Source organism: Branchiostoma floridae, chromosome 9, assembly GCF_000003815.2.
Source record: "Branchiostoma floridae strain S238N-H82 chromosome 9, Bfl_VNyyK, whole genome shotgun sequence".
Taxonomy (NCBI): Eukaryota; Metazoa; Chordata; class Leptocardii; order Amphioxiformes; family Branchiostomatidae; genus Branchiostoma; species Branchiostoma floridae.
Genome location: NC_049987.1, coordinates 19,081,877 through 19,095,602, shown reverse-complemented (window position 1 = coordinate 19,095,602; position 13,726 = coordinate 19,081,877). Strand labels below are relative to the sequence as shown.

The 13,726-nt window shown below is 40.2% G+C and overlaps 1 protein-coding gene and 1 long non-coding RNA gene across 7 annotated transcripts in view; one reads left to right on the top strand and one right to left on the bottom strand.

Moving 5' to 3' along the window:
- Positions 1-8,400, bottom strand: part of LOC118422571 (ralBP1-associated Eps domain-containing protein 1-like) — a 47,326-nt gene extending 38,926 nt beyond the window's left edge. For 4 of the 5 annotated variants that reach the window (XM_035830200.1, XM_035830202.1, XM_035830201.1 and 1 more), the window contains exon 1: positions 8,038-8,400. In XM_035830200.1, coding sequence (XP_035686093.1) covers positions 8,038-8,187 — 150 coding nt within the window. In that variant the 5' untranslated portion in view covers positions 8,188-8,400. Of the gene's footprint in view, positions 1-4,445; positions 4,565-8,037 lie in introns of those variants that run through there. The other variant, XM_035830203.1, reaches the window with a different exon arrangement.
- A 1,533-nt stretch (positions 8,401-9,933) lies between these two features.
- LOC118422758 lies at positions 9,934-13,325 on the top strand. 2 transcript variants are annotated; one of them, XR_004831956.1, is made up of 3 exons: positions 9,934-10,094; positions 12,067-12,117; positions 13,286-13,325. It is a non-coding gene; the product is annotated as an uncharacterized LOC118422758 (long non-coding RNA). The 2 variants fall into 2 exon arrangements; XR_004831957.1 differs by having other exon boundaries at positions 13,271-13,325.
- The last annotated feature ends 401 nt before the right edge of the window (positions 13,326-13,726 follow it).

The following is a 13,726-nucleotide window of genomic DNA, read 5'->3' as shown; positions in this document are numbered from 1 at the left end:
GACATGGTGAAAATATGTTGCGGGAGCGTCGTCCCCCAACTAGTAGAAATCTTTTTACCGACCTTAGCTTAGTTAACAAGCAAAATGTGCCCGTTAAATGCAGGAAATGGCATTTCAGAGGGTCGAGATTTCAATTTTTCTCCGGCCGCCGGGCGGCCCTTCCCAAGGCTTGCGACGGCTTGGGCCTCCGGCTCTCACGACTCTCCGGCGCTCGTCGCCCTCAAAGACGGTTCTCTGACAGAAATGTCATTACATTGAGCATATGCCTGCCAGCAAAATTTGCCCCTCAAAATGCAGGAAATGGCGTTTCAGAGGGTAAAAATTTCCAAATTTTCCCGTACCTACCTTGCGCCAGTTCGACTGTTCGTGCTTTCGGCACTCGAAATCTGAAAATGATGTTTGGGGGCGTTGCCCAGCTTAAAGCTAATAAAACCATGTGGATTTCTAATTGGATGCTATTTAACTTAGCTTAGTCTGTGAGCAAAATTTGCCCTTCAAAATGCATAAAATGTCGTTTCAGAGGGTCAGGATTTCACAATATTCCCGGGGGAGCATGCCCCCGGACGGCCTAGGATTGTCGCGCCTCCGCTTTCGGTGCTACAAGTGCTGAAAATTACGTCACATGAGAAATTTGCTGTCGCGGCCTTTGGCCAGCAAGACGTCTTTAGAAGTTAAGTTTTAATCTTATTGATGGAATTATCAGTTTTGTTTAGATCTCATCTTCACATGTTCTGCCGTCGGCGGAGTTCAGCCAAAAGGCGATAAGAATTTGCATAATGCATTATGAAATTTCGTAATTTAGCGTAGAGCGTAATAAAGTGTCCATAATCTAGCGTATTACGTAGCCGGCCCTCCCGAATTTAGCGTAGAGCGTTGTCGGTACCCCCCCTTGGGGGCCCTCATTAAAGAAAGTCCTATATTATAGTAACCGGGAGGTGTTGTGCAGAGATCTTTTAGAATATTAAGCCACAAGTATGTACCTTTGAACTGCCAATATCAGTTTTGATATATATTAAAGTTGATTTTTCAACCTCAGTGACACCTGTTTGGTACACTCAATTGTGAAACAGCCGACTGCATGTTCTTGACTGTACAAATATCCTTAGTACATCATACAGGACTTCGCAGCTGAGCACTGTCTTATATAAGACATCTTACAGGAGAAATACAGATTATACCGAAATTGTAGCTCCAGAAAACGGTAATGCATGGCTTAGGCTATACCAATAAAGTTTATTGGTTCTGACCGAGCATCAGAAGAGAGTAAAAAAAAAAACAGAATTTGAAGAGAAGGCTTGCACCTTGTCACCAGTGCAATGGCCGAGTGGGTAGAGTGCTCGCCTTGCATTCGGTAGGTCGGGAGTTCGAACCTCAAAGACTTTAAAAATGGTACATGCTTAGCACTCAAGCAAGAGTATATGGAAGTTGAACACAGTGCATCACTACCAGCAGACCATCCCCCTGCAGTAGTGGCTTGCACAAATGTGTGGCCCAAGGGCTACAGAAATGGAGATAGGCGCCACATACCTAAAGGGCAACTTTGACTTTAACTTAACTTGTACCTTGGCAATGTTGATTTTGATTACATGAATGACATCTGGGCACACATAAATTTTCAACTGTATTCAAAATAATTTTTTTATCATATGTAGATCATACAGAACAGTTGCAAAATGAGCAAATATGTGCTGTAGCTTGCCCCCCCCCAAAAAAACATATTGAAAGACGGCTAGAAATGTCGTAAAATGCCAGCCAGAGTTAGGCACGATCTACACACAGTTTTTCCCGATATCGGCGAGCCTACAACCTCTCGCCGACAGCTTTTTTTCATCGTCTAGATGGAACTACTATATCGCCATTACAATATCGGGAAAATTTCTCCCGACAGGTCCGGCCCATTCGTACGATACCTTACCGATAGCTTAGCAGGGGTCCCCGACAGCTTCGCGCGCGTGTAGATGCTTCCCGACTTTGGGAAGGCTCATTAGCATATAACACCATTTGGAAAATCGCGCTATATGTTTATAATAATAATAATCACCAGGTGTATTTTGCCAGCCAGTAGGTACCCATTATGAGTAATGAGGCTGATTAACGTGGTCGAGGCACCTCCTCGAGCACGGGACCCCCGTTTTACGTCCCTCCCGGAAGACGATTTCGTGGAAAGCTTCGTGAGGCTACAGCAATCCGGACGTCCTTGGTTGGTCTCCCATCCAAGCACTGTCCGGACCGTCGCGTTGCTTAACTTCCGAGATCGAGGGATCGGGTGTACCAACGCGCCACGCGGCCGTAGCTATGACTGCAAGCGCCATGGGTGTCCGGCCCCCTACGTTCTAGATCCCTCCCGACATCTCCACAGATATCGGTAAAAACTGTGTGTAGATTGGGCCTTAGTCACAACAGTCAAAGAAGATTGTAAAGAACAAAAATGAAGAAACCATTGTTCACCATATTCTTTGTATCTAGCCAACAGGACGCCATGCTGGTTTGCAAATATCAACGAGTAAATCTTGTCATAGTCTAGTCTGTTTTCAACTTATTGTTGAATTTTTACTTTCACATGTCTCAGATTTCGAGCCAAGAAAATAACTTGGTAAGGCCTAGTTGAATACAGAAAGCTTTGCTACACAAGTATAACCATCTGCTATTTCCAAAACCAGATGAGAAAGAAACAACAGAGACTGTAGTTTATTAGTCTGCTGGCTACATGTATTTCCCTTGTGCCAGTTGTGGTTTACACTAAATTACAGTTGCAGTTTGAATGTGATGATGGTTAGGTTACAGCTGGGACCTTGTTTGCAGAAAAAAGTGTGGCAAGATACAGTAATAAAAGAAGGAAAATACAATGCGATAAGAATACGAATTCATAAGAGGAAGGAAAAGAATACACTAAAGGAAGACAAAGTAAGGAAAAACAAAAGGAGAAAAACAGGAAAGTTGAATGAATGAATGAAAGAATGAAAAGACAGATGCAAATGATACATCAAAGATACCTTGCACAATGCATACATTACAATTGTAGAATCATACCATTGTATTTGACAATGTACAAAATACCTTGAACCAGCACCACTTTCAAGTTCCTTCAAAACCAGCTGTTTTTCCTACCTCCTAAGAATTAGAAAGCTTTAGTTCCACTATTTGACATTGACATCAATCGAGTGATAATGTTTGGTCTTCCAATTGCTAAGTATGTTCTGATTTCTCTGTTAACAAAAGAAAATGTTTTTAACAGACAAAAATTGAATCCATACATTGAATCAACATGCCACAGATAGGGGCCAGGCACACATGTACTGATGTAGAGAAAAAACAACAAGCTTCCACTGTTCCTATATATCTCCAGAGACCAGGAGTTAGAACTGAGTCGGCCCTGACCTGTCTATGGACTTAACAGGTTGCAGGGCTCCTAACATGTCTGTCATTGTCTCTTATGGGGAGGGGAAATTAATGGTAGCAGATGTTACTTCTACTTGGTAAACAACATAATCAGGAACATGGTCGGATTGGGGAGGGATCATTCGTTATCAGGGGTGGGTATGGTCTGATTGGGGAGGGATCATTCATTATCGGGGGTGGGTGCCAGTACGGCAACCGGTTTTCCTCCTGAACCTGAGAAAGAATCTGTGAACCGGATCAGTAGACCAGATTTGAGACCGATTACAAAATAAACAGATAACACCAACAGATTTCCACACTAGGGGTAGGTATTAGCATCGGTACAAAACCGTTTTTTTTTCCTTGTTAGACCGGTCCAGAAAACCGGACCTGAAAAAAATCAGTGGACATGATTTGGGACCAAATAGAAAATCAATGTATAACACCAGCAGATGTCCACACTAGGGGTACATGTATGTAGGTACTAGTATCGGTACAGAACCATTTTTTTTCTTGTTGGACCGGTCAAGAAAAGATGGACCTGAAAAAGTCAGTGGACCGGATTTGGAATAGGGTAGAAAATGAACCGATTATACCAGCAGACATTCACATGTTTGACGGCTTCATCATCATCATCATCATCATCTGTCGACGTGATCAAACGTTCGCACATGTTTGACGGCTTACAGGTCCAACAAAATAACAAGAGCAAAGTAGAGGAGATTTGACTACACCTTCATTGTTTGAAAATAGAACCATTTTTGCTGTGGATTCATATCTGAGAACCAGGAAATAAAATTTGTATGGCCTAAGAGTAGACAGAGAAAAACACTGCATGAGTAGTTTATGCAGGAGGGTCTGCATGCTCTTTTCCGTAAGGCGTAGGCAGCCTATTTTATTTCCTGTAATTCGTAGGGAAAACCATCTTATCTACGTAATTCGTAGCGAGGTGACGAAATTTAGCGTAATTGCCTTCCTTGATTTAGCGTAATACGTAGGGGGTTCTCCTGAATTCAGCGTAAATCGTTGTCAGGACCCCCCATACTGACCCTCATACAGGAACTCACATCTGTGCCATCAAAACACTTCCTTCTTACATCTCCATAAAGGCCCGAGGTTTCTGCTGAGACTACAGAAATCCTGACCTCCAAACAACCTCCAAGGTCACAGGTTTCGCACTAGGGGCTCTTTTGCAAGTCCTGCTGGGATTATTTGCAAAGGGCTGTTTCAGTAATGATCATGGAGGGGATGTCTACTGGGAAAGATTCATTGAAGGCTGTTTCAGTAATGATCATGGAGGGGATGTCCACTGGGAAAGATTCATTGAAATGTTAATAGAGTTTAAGGTATGGGGGGAGAGGGTCTGAATTCAATTGCAATTTATGGCATATGTTAGAGGGTCTGCATGGGGGGTCCCGACAACAATTTACGCAGAATTCAGAAGAACGCCCTACATATTAGTATTATTACGCTAAATCAAGGAAGACAATTACGAAAAATTTTGTCACCTCGCAACGAATTACGTAGATAAGATGGTTTTCCCTACGAGTTACAGGAAATAGAAATAGGCTGCCTACGCCTTACGGAAAAGAGTATGCAGACCCTCATATAAGGGGTCTGATTGGCCAATTTGATCAACCAATGGGAGAGTGCCTTTAGGACCACATTTCTATGTACGATGGCCCAAGTTTTGATTGGCTGTTGCCTGATTTTTTACCTGAGTTTTGATTGGCTATTGACGGAAGACGCTTACAAAAACAGAAACTTTTCTTCGGGGAAGACTTAAATATAGTACAACTGTACTGTCTGGCTTTTCTAATAGAAACCTTTTCAAACAAACATTTATCTAGAAACTAACCAAAAATGACCCCAAAAAAATAGATCTTGATTCAAACTTGGACACAACACTTTTGGGGCAAACTCGAAATACCTGCAAACTAATTGTAACAATATAATCTAAATAGCTTTTGTGTATAGGTTTTGATGGAAATTGAATAATTCATGTGCTATATTGAAGCAATTCTTAATCTTTTGACAAACTACCTTGTAACTACATATAAATTATATATGGCATAACTACCCTATTAAAAATCCAAAAACACCCCACAATTGCTGCATCAATGTATTAGTAACAATGACTACAACAAAAGATACTTCATATACTAAAGTTTATCATAATCATTATCATAATAGGCAAGAGCCAAGTCACACAAGAGGGTCTGCATGGGGGGGGAGGGGGGTTGGGGGGAGAGAGAATTTAAGTGACTAATTTCACAGATGATTATCTGACATTGCTTGACAATGATTTACACTAAATTACAGTGAGTGGGCTACCAAAACAAGTACAAAAATATGTGAATGCATGTAGTTTGCGTTACTACTGTCAATGCAGAAATTTTCACAGTGGTTTTATGTTCTCTGCCCACCACGATTATTCATGGCAGTAAGACTAAGAGACTTCAGCGCATGGTGCTCCCGCAAACTTAAATCACAAAGAACAGTCCTTTTTCCCCACAAACTTAAATGCACTTATAATACCCCATGCAGACCCTTTAAAAAAGCAATACTTAGACATAAGTTAGAGATACCAAACAAGTACTCACATAACCATTACATTGTAATTAAAACGTTCAGGTGTAGTCAATTGAATTCAAATTCAAAATCATACATTATAAATTGTGTGTTTTCAATACACAGGCTAGAACCCTGGAGTACAATATTCCCATTTGTCTAACAAGAAGATGCCACTGTTCTTTGTTGCCAGACGTGTACTGTTTTGTGTCGTTTGTGACCTTTCCGGGGATGTGACAACAAAGGTCAAGGTAAAATAGTCACCTGAGAAGGCATCCGGAAACACTGGATCATCAATTGTCTCTGGGACATGGGAAAACGTCAAAATTCATGGGTATAAACAAGCCCAAATCAGGACTACTCTATGACTGTTTAAGGTTTCCTACCTGGCTAAATTGGCACTTTGACTTTCCATTGTTTTCTCACTAATGAATTAAGAAAGAATGGAGCCGTAACAAATATTGATAGATCGGCATGAAAGAATTCCAAATATGATTTTTTGGGCCATATGGATGACGTCATCAGGTTTCATTGCCCCTACTATTATTTTTTGCTATGAGAAAATACAGCACTTTGGTATATACCACTGCAATGTAGCTATGTTTTTCAGATTTTTCAATAACTATTAGATCATTACAATATATCAAATTGTGCAAACATGAGTTTTGTGGTAACGTTTTGAAGGTTCTTAGTCCAAATCCTTGACCTACTAAATGGTGCTGGAAGGCCACCAATGTTGCGCCCGTTCTCAACTTAGGTCAAAATGAGTACCTGGAGGCCCCATGATTGAGGGGAGCCACACCTTGAGCACAATTAAGAACCCACCACACTTATCATTATATAACATATTATATTATAAGAAAGTAAGGTAGTACATTATGTAATATGTACCAGCTACCGAGGATCGGAAAAAGAAATAGTCACGCTTTCAAGAACCAGAGTTATCAACCCAAGATTGCGGTGTTCAAAAATTTGACTCATTGCAACTAAGTACATGCAATAACAATCGCAGATAGATGTTATTTATGTGTGGCAGGGCATTCAGTGTAGTATTAACTAGCTGCTGTTGTGCCAAGTGCCTGCAAAGCGAGTTTGTTTCGCCAATTGGCGGTTATACCAGCTGTACTATACAAATACATCTATACTATGTTGCTCTGAAGACCTGTTAATACCGGGTTATACCAGCTATACTGTACAGTATCACAGACATTCATACAGAACCTGGTGTGTTACGCCAAAGGGCAGTTATACAGGCCACACAGATATTCATACAGAAGCTGGTGTATATCTTATATACTATAATGCCAAAGGGTGGCCATACCGGCTATAAAAAATACAGATGTTAGTATGTTATACCGGCTATACAGATACAGATACAGAGGCTGGTATGTTATGCTGAAGGGTGGTTATACCAGTTATACAGATAATAAATTCTAATGAAGAAAAGTTCAAACAGCAAGGGAAAGGACATTGTATTTTAAAAATCAAGAAATTAATTTTCTTTCCACAAACAAATCTTGAATGTACTATAGGGGGTTTCAGTTTGGACAATCACTTACAACCCACCAACAGAAAATACAGTATCAATGTTTAAATCTAATTCTCTTGTTTTTCAAACAGGATTGGAGTAGGTTTGGCAAACAATTATGTGCTATGACACAAACATGCACCCTACACACCCTAGAGGTCATTAAAAAAACAAATTCTCCCAAACAAAAATAAAGAAAATAAATTCTGTCCTGCCAAACTCATGTAGAGGTCGTTTAGGGGGCGTGGAATTGTTTTTGGCAGTTCAGAAAATTTATGTCCTTGCTATGAACCCTGCCTTTTCGAGATAAGGCCATTTTACAGTCGAAAGAAGCTGTGCATATAGATTTTTTCTTCTAAAACAGCCAGCTGGAAAGATAAGAAGGTTGTATTTTATCAGGATAGAGCTGATAGTTTCTTGAGTCGAGGTGTTAAAGACAAATGGTGAAAGATTAAGTCAATATATCGCCAAGCTCAAAGTCAACACGGTATGTTTGATAGCCCCGCCCCGTTTGCTGCTGGTTCGAGGCTATGTAAACTGTGCTGGGAGGCGGTTCCTACCTGTTGTAGCGTGTCGTGTGGCAGCTGCGAGGCTAGGAAGAGTTCTGAAGCCCTGGTGCCCGAGACTCGACCCGTGTGGTCCACATCGCAAGTCCCGAAAAGCTCCGAATACAACTTCTGCTCCGCCTCACTCAAAGTCAGTCCTTCCATCTCTCTTTCTCTCCCTTCTCTCTCCCTCCTAGGACGATTCCTACCCTCCACGCTACAACCGACAGTTACGAAATGTTTCAATCCCTCGCCTGAAGCGTTGACACATCTCAGAAATCCCCGGTGGCGGAGAAAATGAGGATAATTGGAGGAAAATGAGTCAAAAACAAAATTCCCAGCTCACGTTGGCCGCCATATTGGGGCGAGTGGATGACGTCATGTGGGGAAGAAAATTTCCCGGATGAGAAATGGCCGCGGGGAAAGTTTGGGAGTAGTTAATTAACTATCGTTAACTTGTTTTCTTAACTACATTAAAAATACCCAATCTAAGGAATTTAAACTTTATTCATTAATTATTTGATTAAATATGTTGACATCTTTGTGCATATTAGATATGTTACAAAATAGCGATGTTTCAATGATTCAATGAATAGCATCATTGATAAACTTTTTATTGATTTGTAACGTGTGATTACCAAGGGCTTTTATGATGAAATGACGTCTCTTGCATGAAATTATTGAGTTTTCTGTTTGAGACTAATGGTGGGCATTATCTATGGCGTTCTGTTACATTTCAATGACCCTTTTTCAATAACGTTAACATTTTTGCACAACAGGACATTCATCATATTATGTTAATGTATAAAATCCTTTCATGGACTTTATATGGATGCATAGGACGCACACAGTAGACGCTTTAGGAATGTTTGAATATCTAACATATTATAGGAGGATAGCATACAGTATAGCAGTTGATTTTGTCCCATTTTCTCTTAAATTGCATATTTGGCTTTATGTCTTTATTGGTTATTTGTTAGAATTTTTATGAAAAATGCTTTTAAAACCTTTATCTTTTCTCCTGATAACGTTACAAATATCAATAGCTGAAAATAAAAAGTATCAAAATACCATGTTTAGACTGTTGCTTTGCTTATTGTTGCTTTGTTTATTTCCATGTTTGATTTTTATTTGTACATGAAAAGAAACAAATTACTCAATAAAAAACACAATGGCCAGAAACACAACTGCTAACATTCACTGAAATTCAACCCCCTGGATCAGAATGTGATTGCAGTGACAGTGTGTCTAAACCTAACTAATATTCTTTCTTGTTGGTCACTTGCCAAGTTGATTGAACAAGAGGTATTTGTGCACATATCATTGTTACCGCTAAATGTCGCTTATGTATTGAAAGTCATTCCATCCCGTCTAGCCGATCATATATTAGTACAAGTTCATACATTTATGAAGGTTAGGCATCCAGAAAAATAATATCAAATATAATATCTTAAGGCAATTGAATCTCTAAAACTGAATAAAAATTGTGGAAGAAAGTTAATCAATGGCTTTTATTCAATTGTAGAGTTTAAATTGCCTTTAAATAACAGTGCATGGCATCCGTTGACCTTTATGAAATCCCATTCGACATCGGCTATGGCTAAAAAAAGCCGTAACGTTACATTTATATTCATTCATTTATCTAACGTTAGTTATTTATTTTGAAAAAAAAATCTTCAGGTTGGTCCTTTTAACGTTAATGATATTATGAGATTGATAATATCTGCTACATAAGTCACATTTGTAAGCTGACTCAGTTCTGTTGCAGCAAAGTTCTTTTATGCGGATCCGCATCTCACTTGCCGAGTTGATTGAACAAGTGGTAGTTATGTACTTATGATTTCAACCGTTAGATGTCGCTTTTGTACTGCAAGTCAACACATTTGTGCACTTATGGTTTTTATCACTAGATGTCGCTTCTGTACTGCAAACCAACCCGCGCTATCTATCCCATCATGCTCTCACGTTCAGATTTCCCGCGCCATTTTGTTAGAGCCGCCGCCGGTGTGCTTTTGTCTTTCTTCTGACGAAAAATCTCAGTTTTTCACGAAAAATGGCAGACAAGGAGGGCTGTAAGTACATTTTTATCAACTTTATTATAAGAGGAACGCTGTGGAAGAGGTGTTTGTGTTCTGTTTGTTGTCGTGGGTGAGAATTTTCGCTGTCAAAATTTTGCAAAACCGCACGCATGCATAAGTAGGCGCCAGTTTCTGCATGCACTTGGCCATACTGTATACTTTCTTGTCCCAAGAAAAACTTGATCCGCGTTTGTTTCTTTTTCCTTGATCTAAATCGCCGCAACTTCTGGCCCAGACTACCGATTCCTGTCTCACGGAAAACTATCAGCATTTCTCTCACCACGCTCGCAAGCACGCATCTTGCTTAGTGGATATTCCAAACAAGAAAATTTGTGTATACTTTTGGATTAAGGGGGAGGGGGGCACGTGTTATGTTTTGCAAATTATAATATTTAATCAGTTGAGCGAACATGACTTCATTTTTAAAGAAATGTAAAAGCTACTCAAAGTATGAAATATTGTTCGGCAGTCTTGAAGCACAAGTTGTGATTTTGCCTTTTGGTTATGTCAAATTGCCCCCCCCACACACACAAAATATGCAAATTAGCTTTCCAATATGCAACTTCCCTCTTGTAACTTGTTGGCAAGTTTGTTTTTTCCATGTCAAGTTGTTCAAAGGGTAATTTTTTTCTTAATACATAGCAAGGTGTTCACATTTGCATAATTGATTTCCTGACCGTAAACTAGTAAAGAGGAATTTAGGATGCTGTGTGATTTATGTAACTTGTTGCCCAGCTGAAATTCTGTGGAAACGTATATTCAGAGTGTTACCGGCAGGCTTTTAGCCAGGCATGCGTCAACGCGTCATCTGGACGCACTTTTCTTAGAATAACAAGAAATTTTATGCCCCTGGACGCCCTTACACTGGGGAGAAAATCGTCTGACAAGCATGAAATTCTGATTGACCAGGGATGCTACTAGGTCATCTGTGGTCACAGTCTTCTACTGTGACCTCTGGAACAGTATTTTTGCCTCTTGGGGTACCTAAGAATGCACTTATTTAACTTAAAATCATCGAAAACTCCGCACCATGGAAGGTGGATGCCCCCAGACCACCCCTACAATAGTCACTTACCGCGACTCACAAATAAGTTTGGGCTCCCTATTATTAAATCCTAGCTAAAAGCCTGGTTACCGGTATGCATTTTTGGTAGACACGTCCCTGCAAAACCTGGAAAGGGAAACCTCAAAAGTTTCAGGACATCCAGAATCTAAAATCCAAAGTTTTGATCTCCTTCCTACCATTACTAGAAATCATTTTCTTCCAGTAACTCTGAAATATTACTGTGCACAGATTATACATTTTTTTTTATTCAAAGAACCCTGCAATGGTATTGTCATTTAAGCTCCAACATCAACTAAATGTCCTGTTTTATGTTTGTCTTACTTCACTCCAACCCCTTCTCCACCCTTAGCCCCCTGTTAGTGTACTAGGTAGTTCTTCCCCGCTCACCATTGGATGGTGTTGCAGTCATACATGAAATGTGTCATTTCATTGATTATTGGACAGTTCCCATCAGAGACAGTGTATATGAATGTATTAATGTACAACTTTTCCCTCGGCCCCATTCAGTTAACAGTTCGATTTTAGATGAATTAGAAGATGGCACACACACGCACAGGCACCCTCACATACATTTACACACTGTCACATACACACACACACTCGTACCCCAAATTTCAAATACTCAAACATACAAATACATGCACACCAAAAAAAACACTAATACACATGCAGACATGTAGTAACGCACAAAAACAGAAACACGTTTGGGTTGCTAAAAAGCTGCTACGAACATGTAAATAGTTACTGCTACACTTTTGTCATACATAAACCACACTGTCACGTCCCCTCCCCAATGCCACCAGTGTTACTACAACAACAGCATGCTCCATGCAGTATTCTCCTTCCTTGTGCCCTTTGACCCCTACGTTGGCCCTAACCTTGCGATCCTTCACTTCACAGCGAGCAGACGGGCGTATTGCCGACCAATGGCTGCTCAATCGTCCGAGCAAGGTTTGAAGTTTTCATATCATCTTTATTGTCCTTATTATATTCCTGTATACCATTCAATCCATATAAGGATCCTTCATGATACACTATGCAAAAGAAATACTAGTAACAGATTTTAAAAGTTCTAACCAACTGCTGCATGCTATTAGCTTCTCTTTCTGCTGCTATGTAGAATTGCAACGAAGCTTGCTGCGTCTTGAGCTGAACACTATTTTGGCATGCGTTTTTTTTTTCATTATAAAAGCTTATCCTGTGTTCAGACTTTTTTTTAGACATTGCAGTTTAAAAAAAGAAATTGCATTTTTATGAGTTGTAAAACTAGGACTTTGTGTCCTTGGCCTGAAATATAAGAATACAGTCCAAAAAGCTTGATACACTTTTTTGTGATAGAGAAAAAATCATATATTGAGTTGTAATTTGATGGTTAGATTTCCAATATGCCAATCAAAATGCTGACTCATTCAGAGTCATTGCTTACCTGCTTCAACACCACTTGCCTCTCCAACTCTACATCTCTCTGCAGTGTTGTGTTTGAGTGTGTTTTGTTGTATGTACATGTAACTAGACTCACATTCTATTGTACCAAATGAGCAAAGCTCTGGATTCGCCCATTTGGGTTTGGCACAAAATTGTTGATTTTCTTCATTAGCATTTTGATTTTATCGACCATCGACCTTTTTTCGACCATTGTATGAACTAATGATTAGATTGCATTGCTTTTGTTATGTGTGTTTGTGTTTGGTCTTATTGTTTTGCATATTTATTTGCTGTTGATTTTATTATTATATGACTTTTAATATCTTTGGTGCAATTGCATGAACTAATGATTAGACTGCATTACTTTTGTTGCATCTGTTTGTAGTCTTATTGTTTTGTATGAAGTATGGTGTTCCCCAAGGTTCCTTTTTTGGGCCCCTTGTTTTGCATGGTTTTGTATATACATGATTTAGCAAGCATGGGATTCCCTAAGTTCCTTTTGGTCTTCCTTGTTTTGCATGGTTTAGTAATCAGTATATAATGTGGCAAGCATGGGGTTCCCCAAGGTTCCCTTCTGGGTCCCCTTGTGCACACAAAGCCTTGCTCACTAACCTCAACTGTGCGGTGTTGGGAGCCGAGCATGCTAAGACTCGATATGTTTGACCCCCGACCTCACAAGCTTTCGATGATGCAGTTGAGGAAAGGATTATCAACGAGGAGTACAAGATCTGGAAGAAGAACACGCCCTTCCTGTATGACCTCGTGATGACCCACGCCCTGGAGTGGCCCAGTCTCACCGCGCAGTGGTTACCTGACGTCACCAGGTACAGTCACTTTTTTGCTAACAGTTCTAGATGCAGATGTTGGCACTTTGAGACGCCAAATCTGTAGTGTGTTTTTGGAACACAGACAGATTAGCCGAAGAGGCTCGGTGGGCGTCACTCCACCGTAAGCAAAAGTCGTGTAAAGTACCTTTCCCAATGGTACAATGTCGGGTCATGGTAGGTAGCGAACTCGGGATCTTTCGATTCCGAGCCGAATGCTCTACCAGTTGCGTCACATCAATGCCACCGTCATATTTCCTCTCAGTAAAAGTAGTGTGAACATGATGCCCCAGTGGTGCAAGCGGAACGCA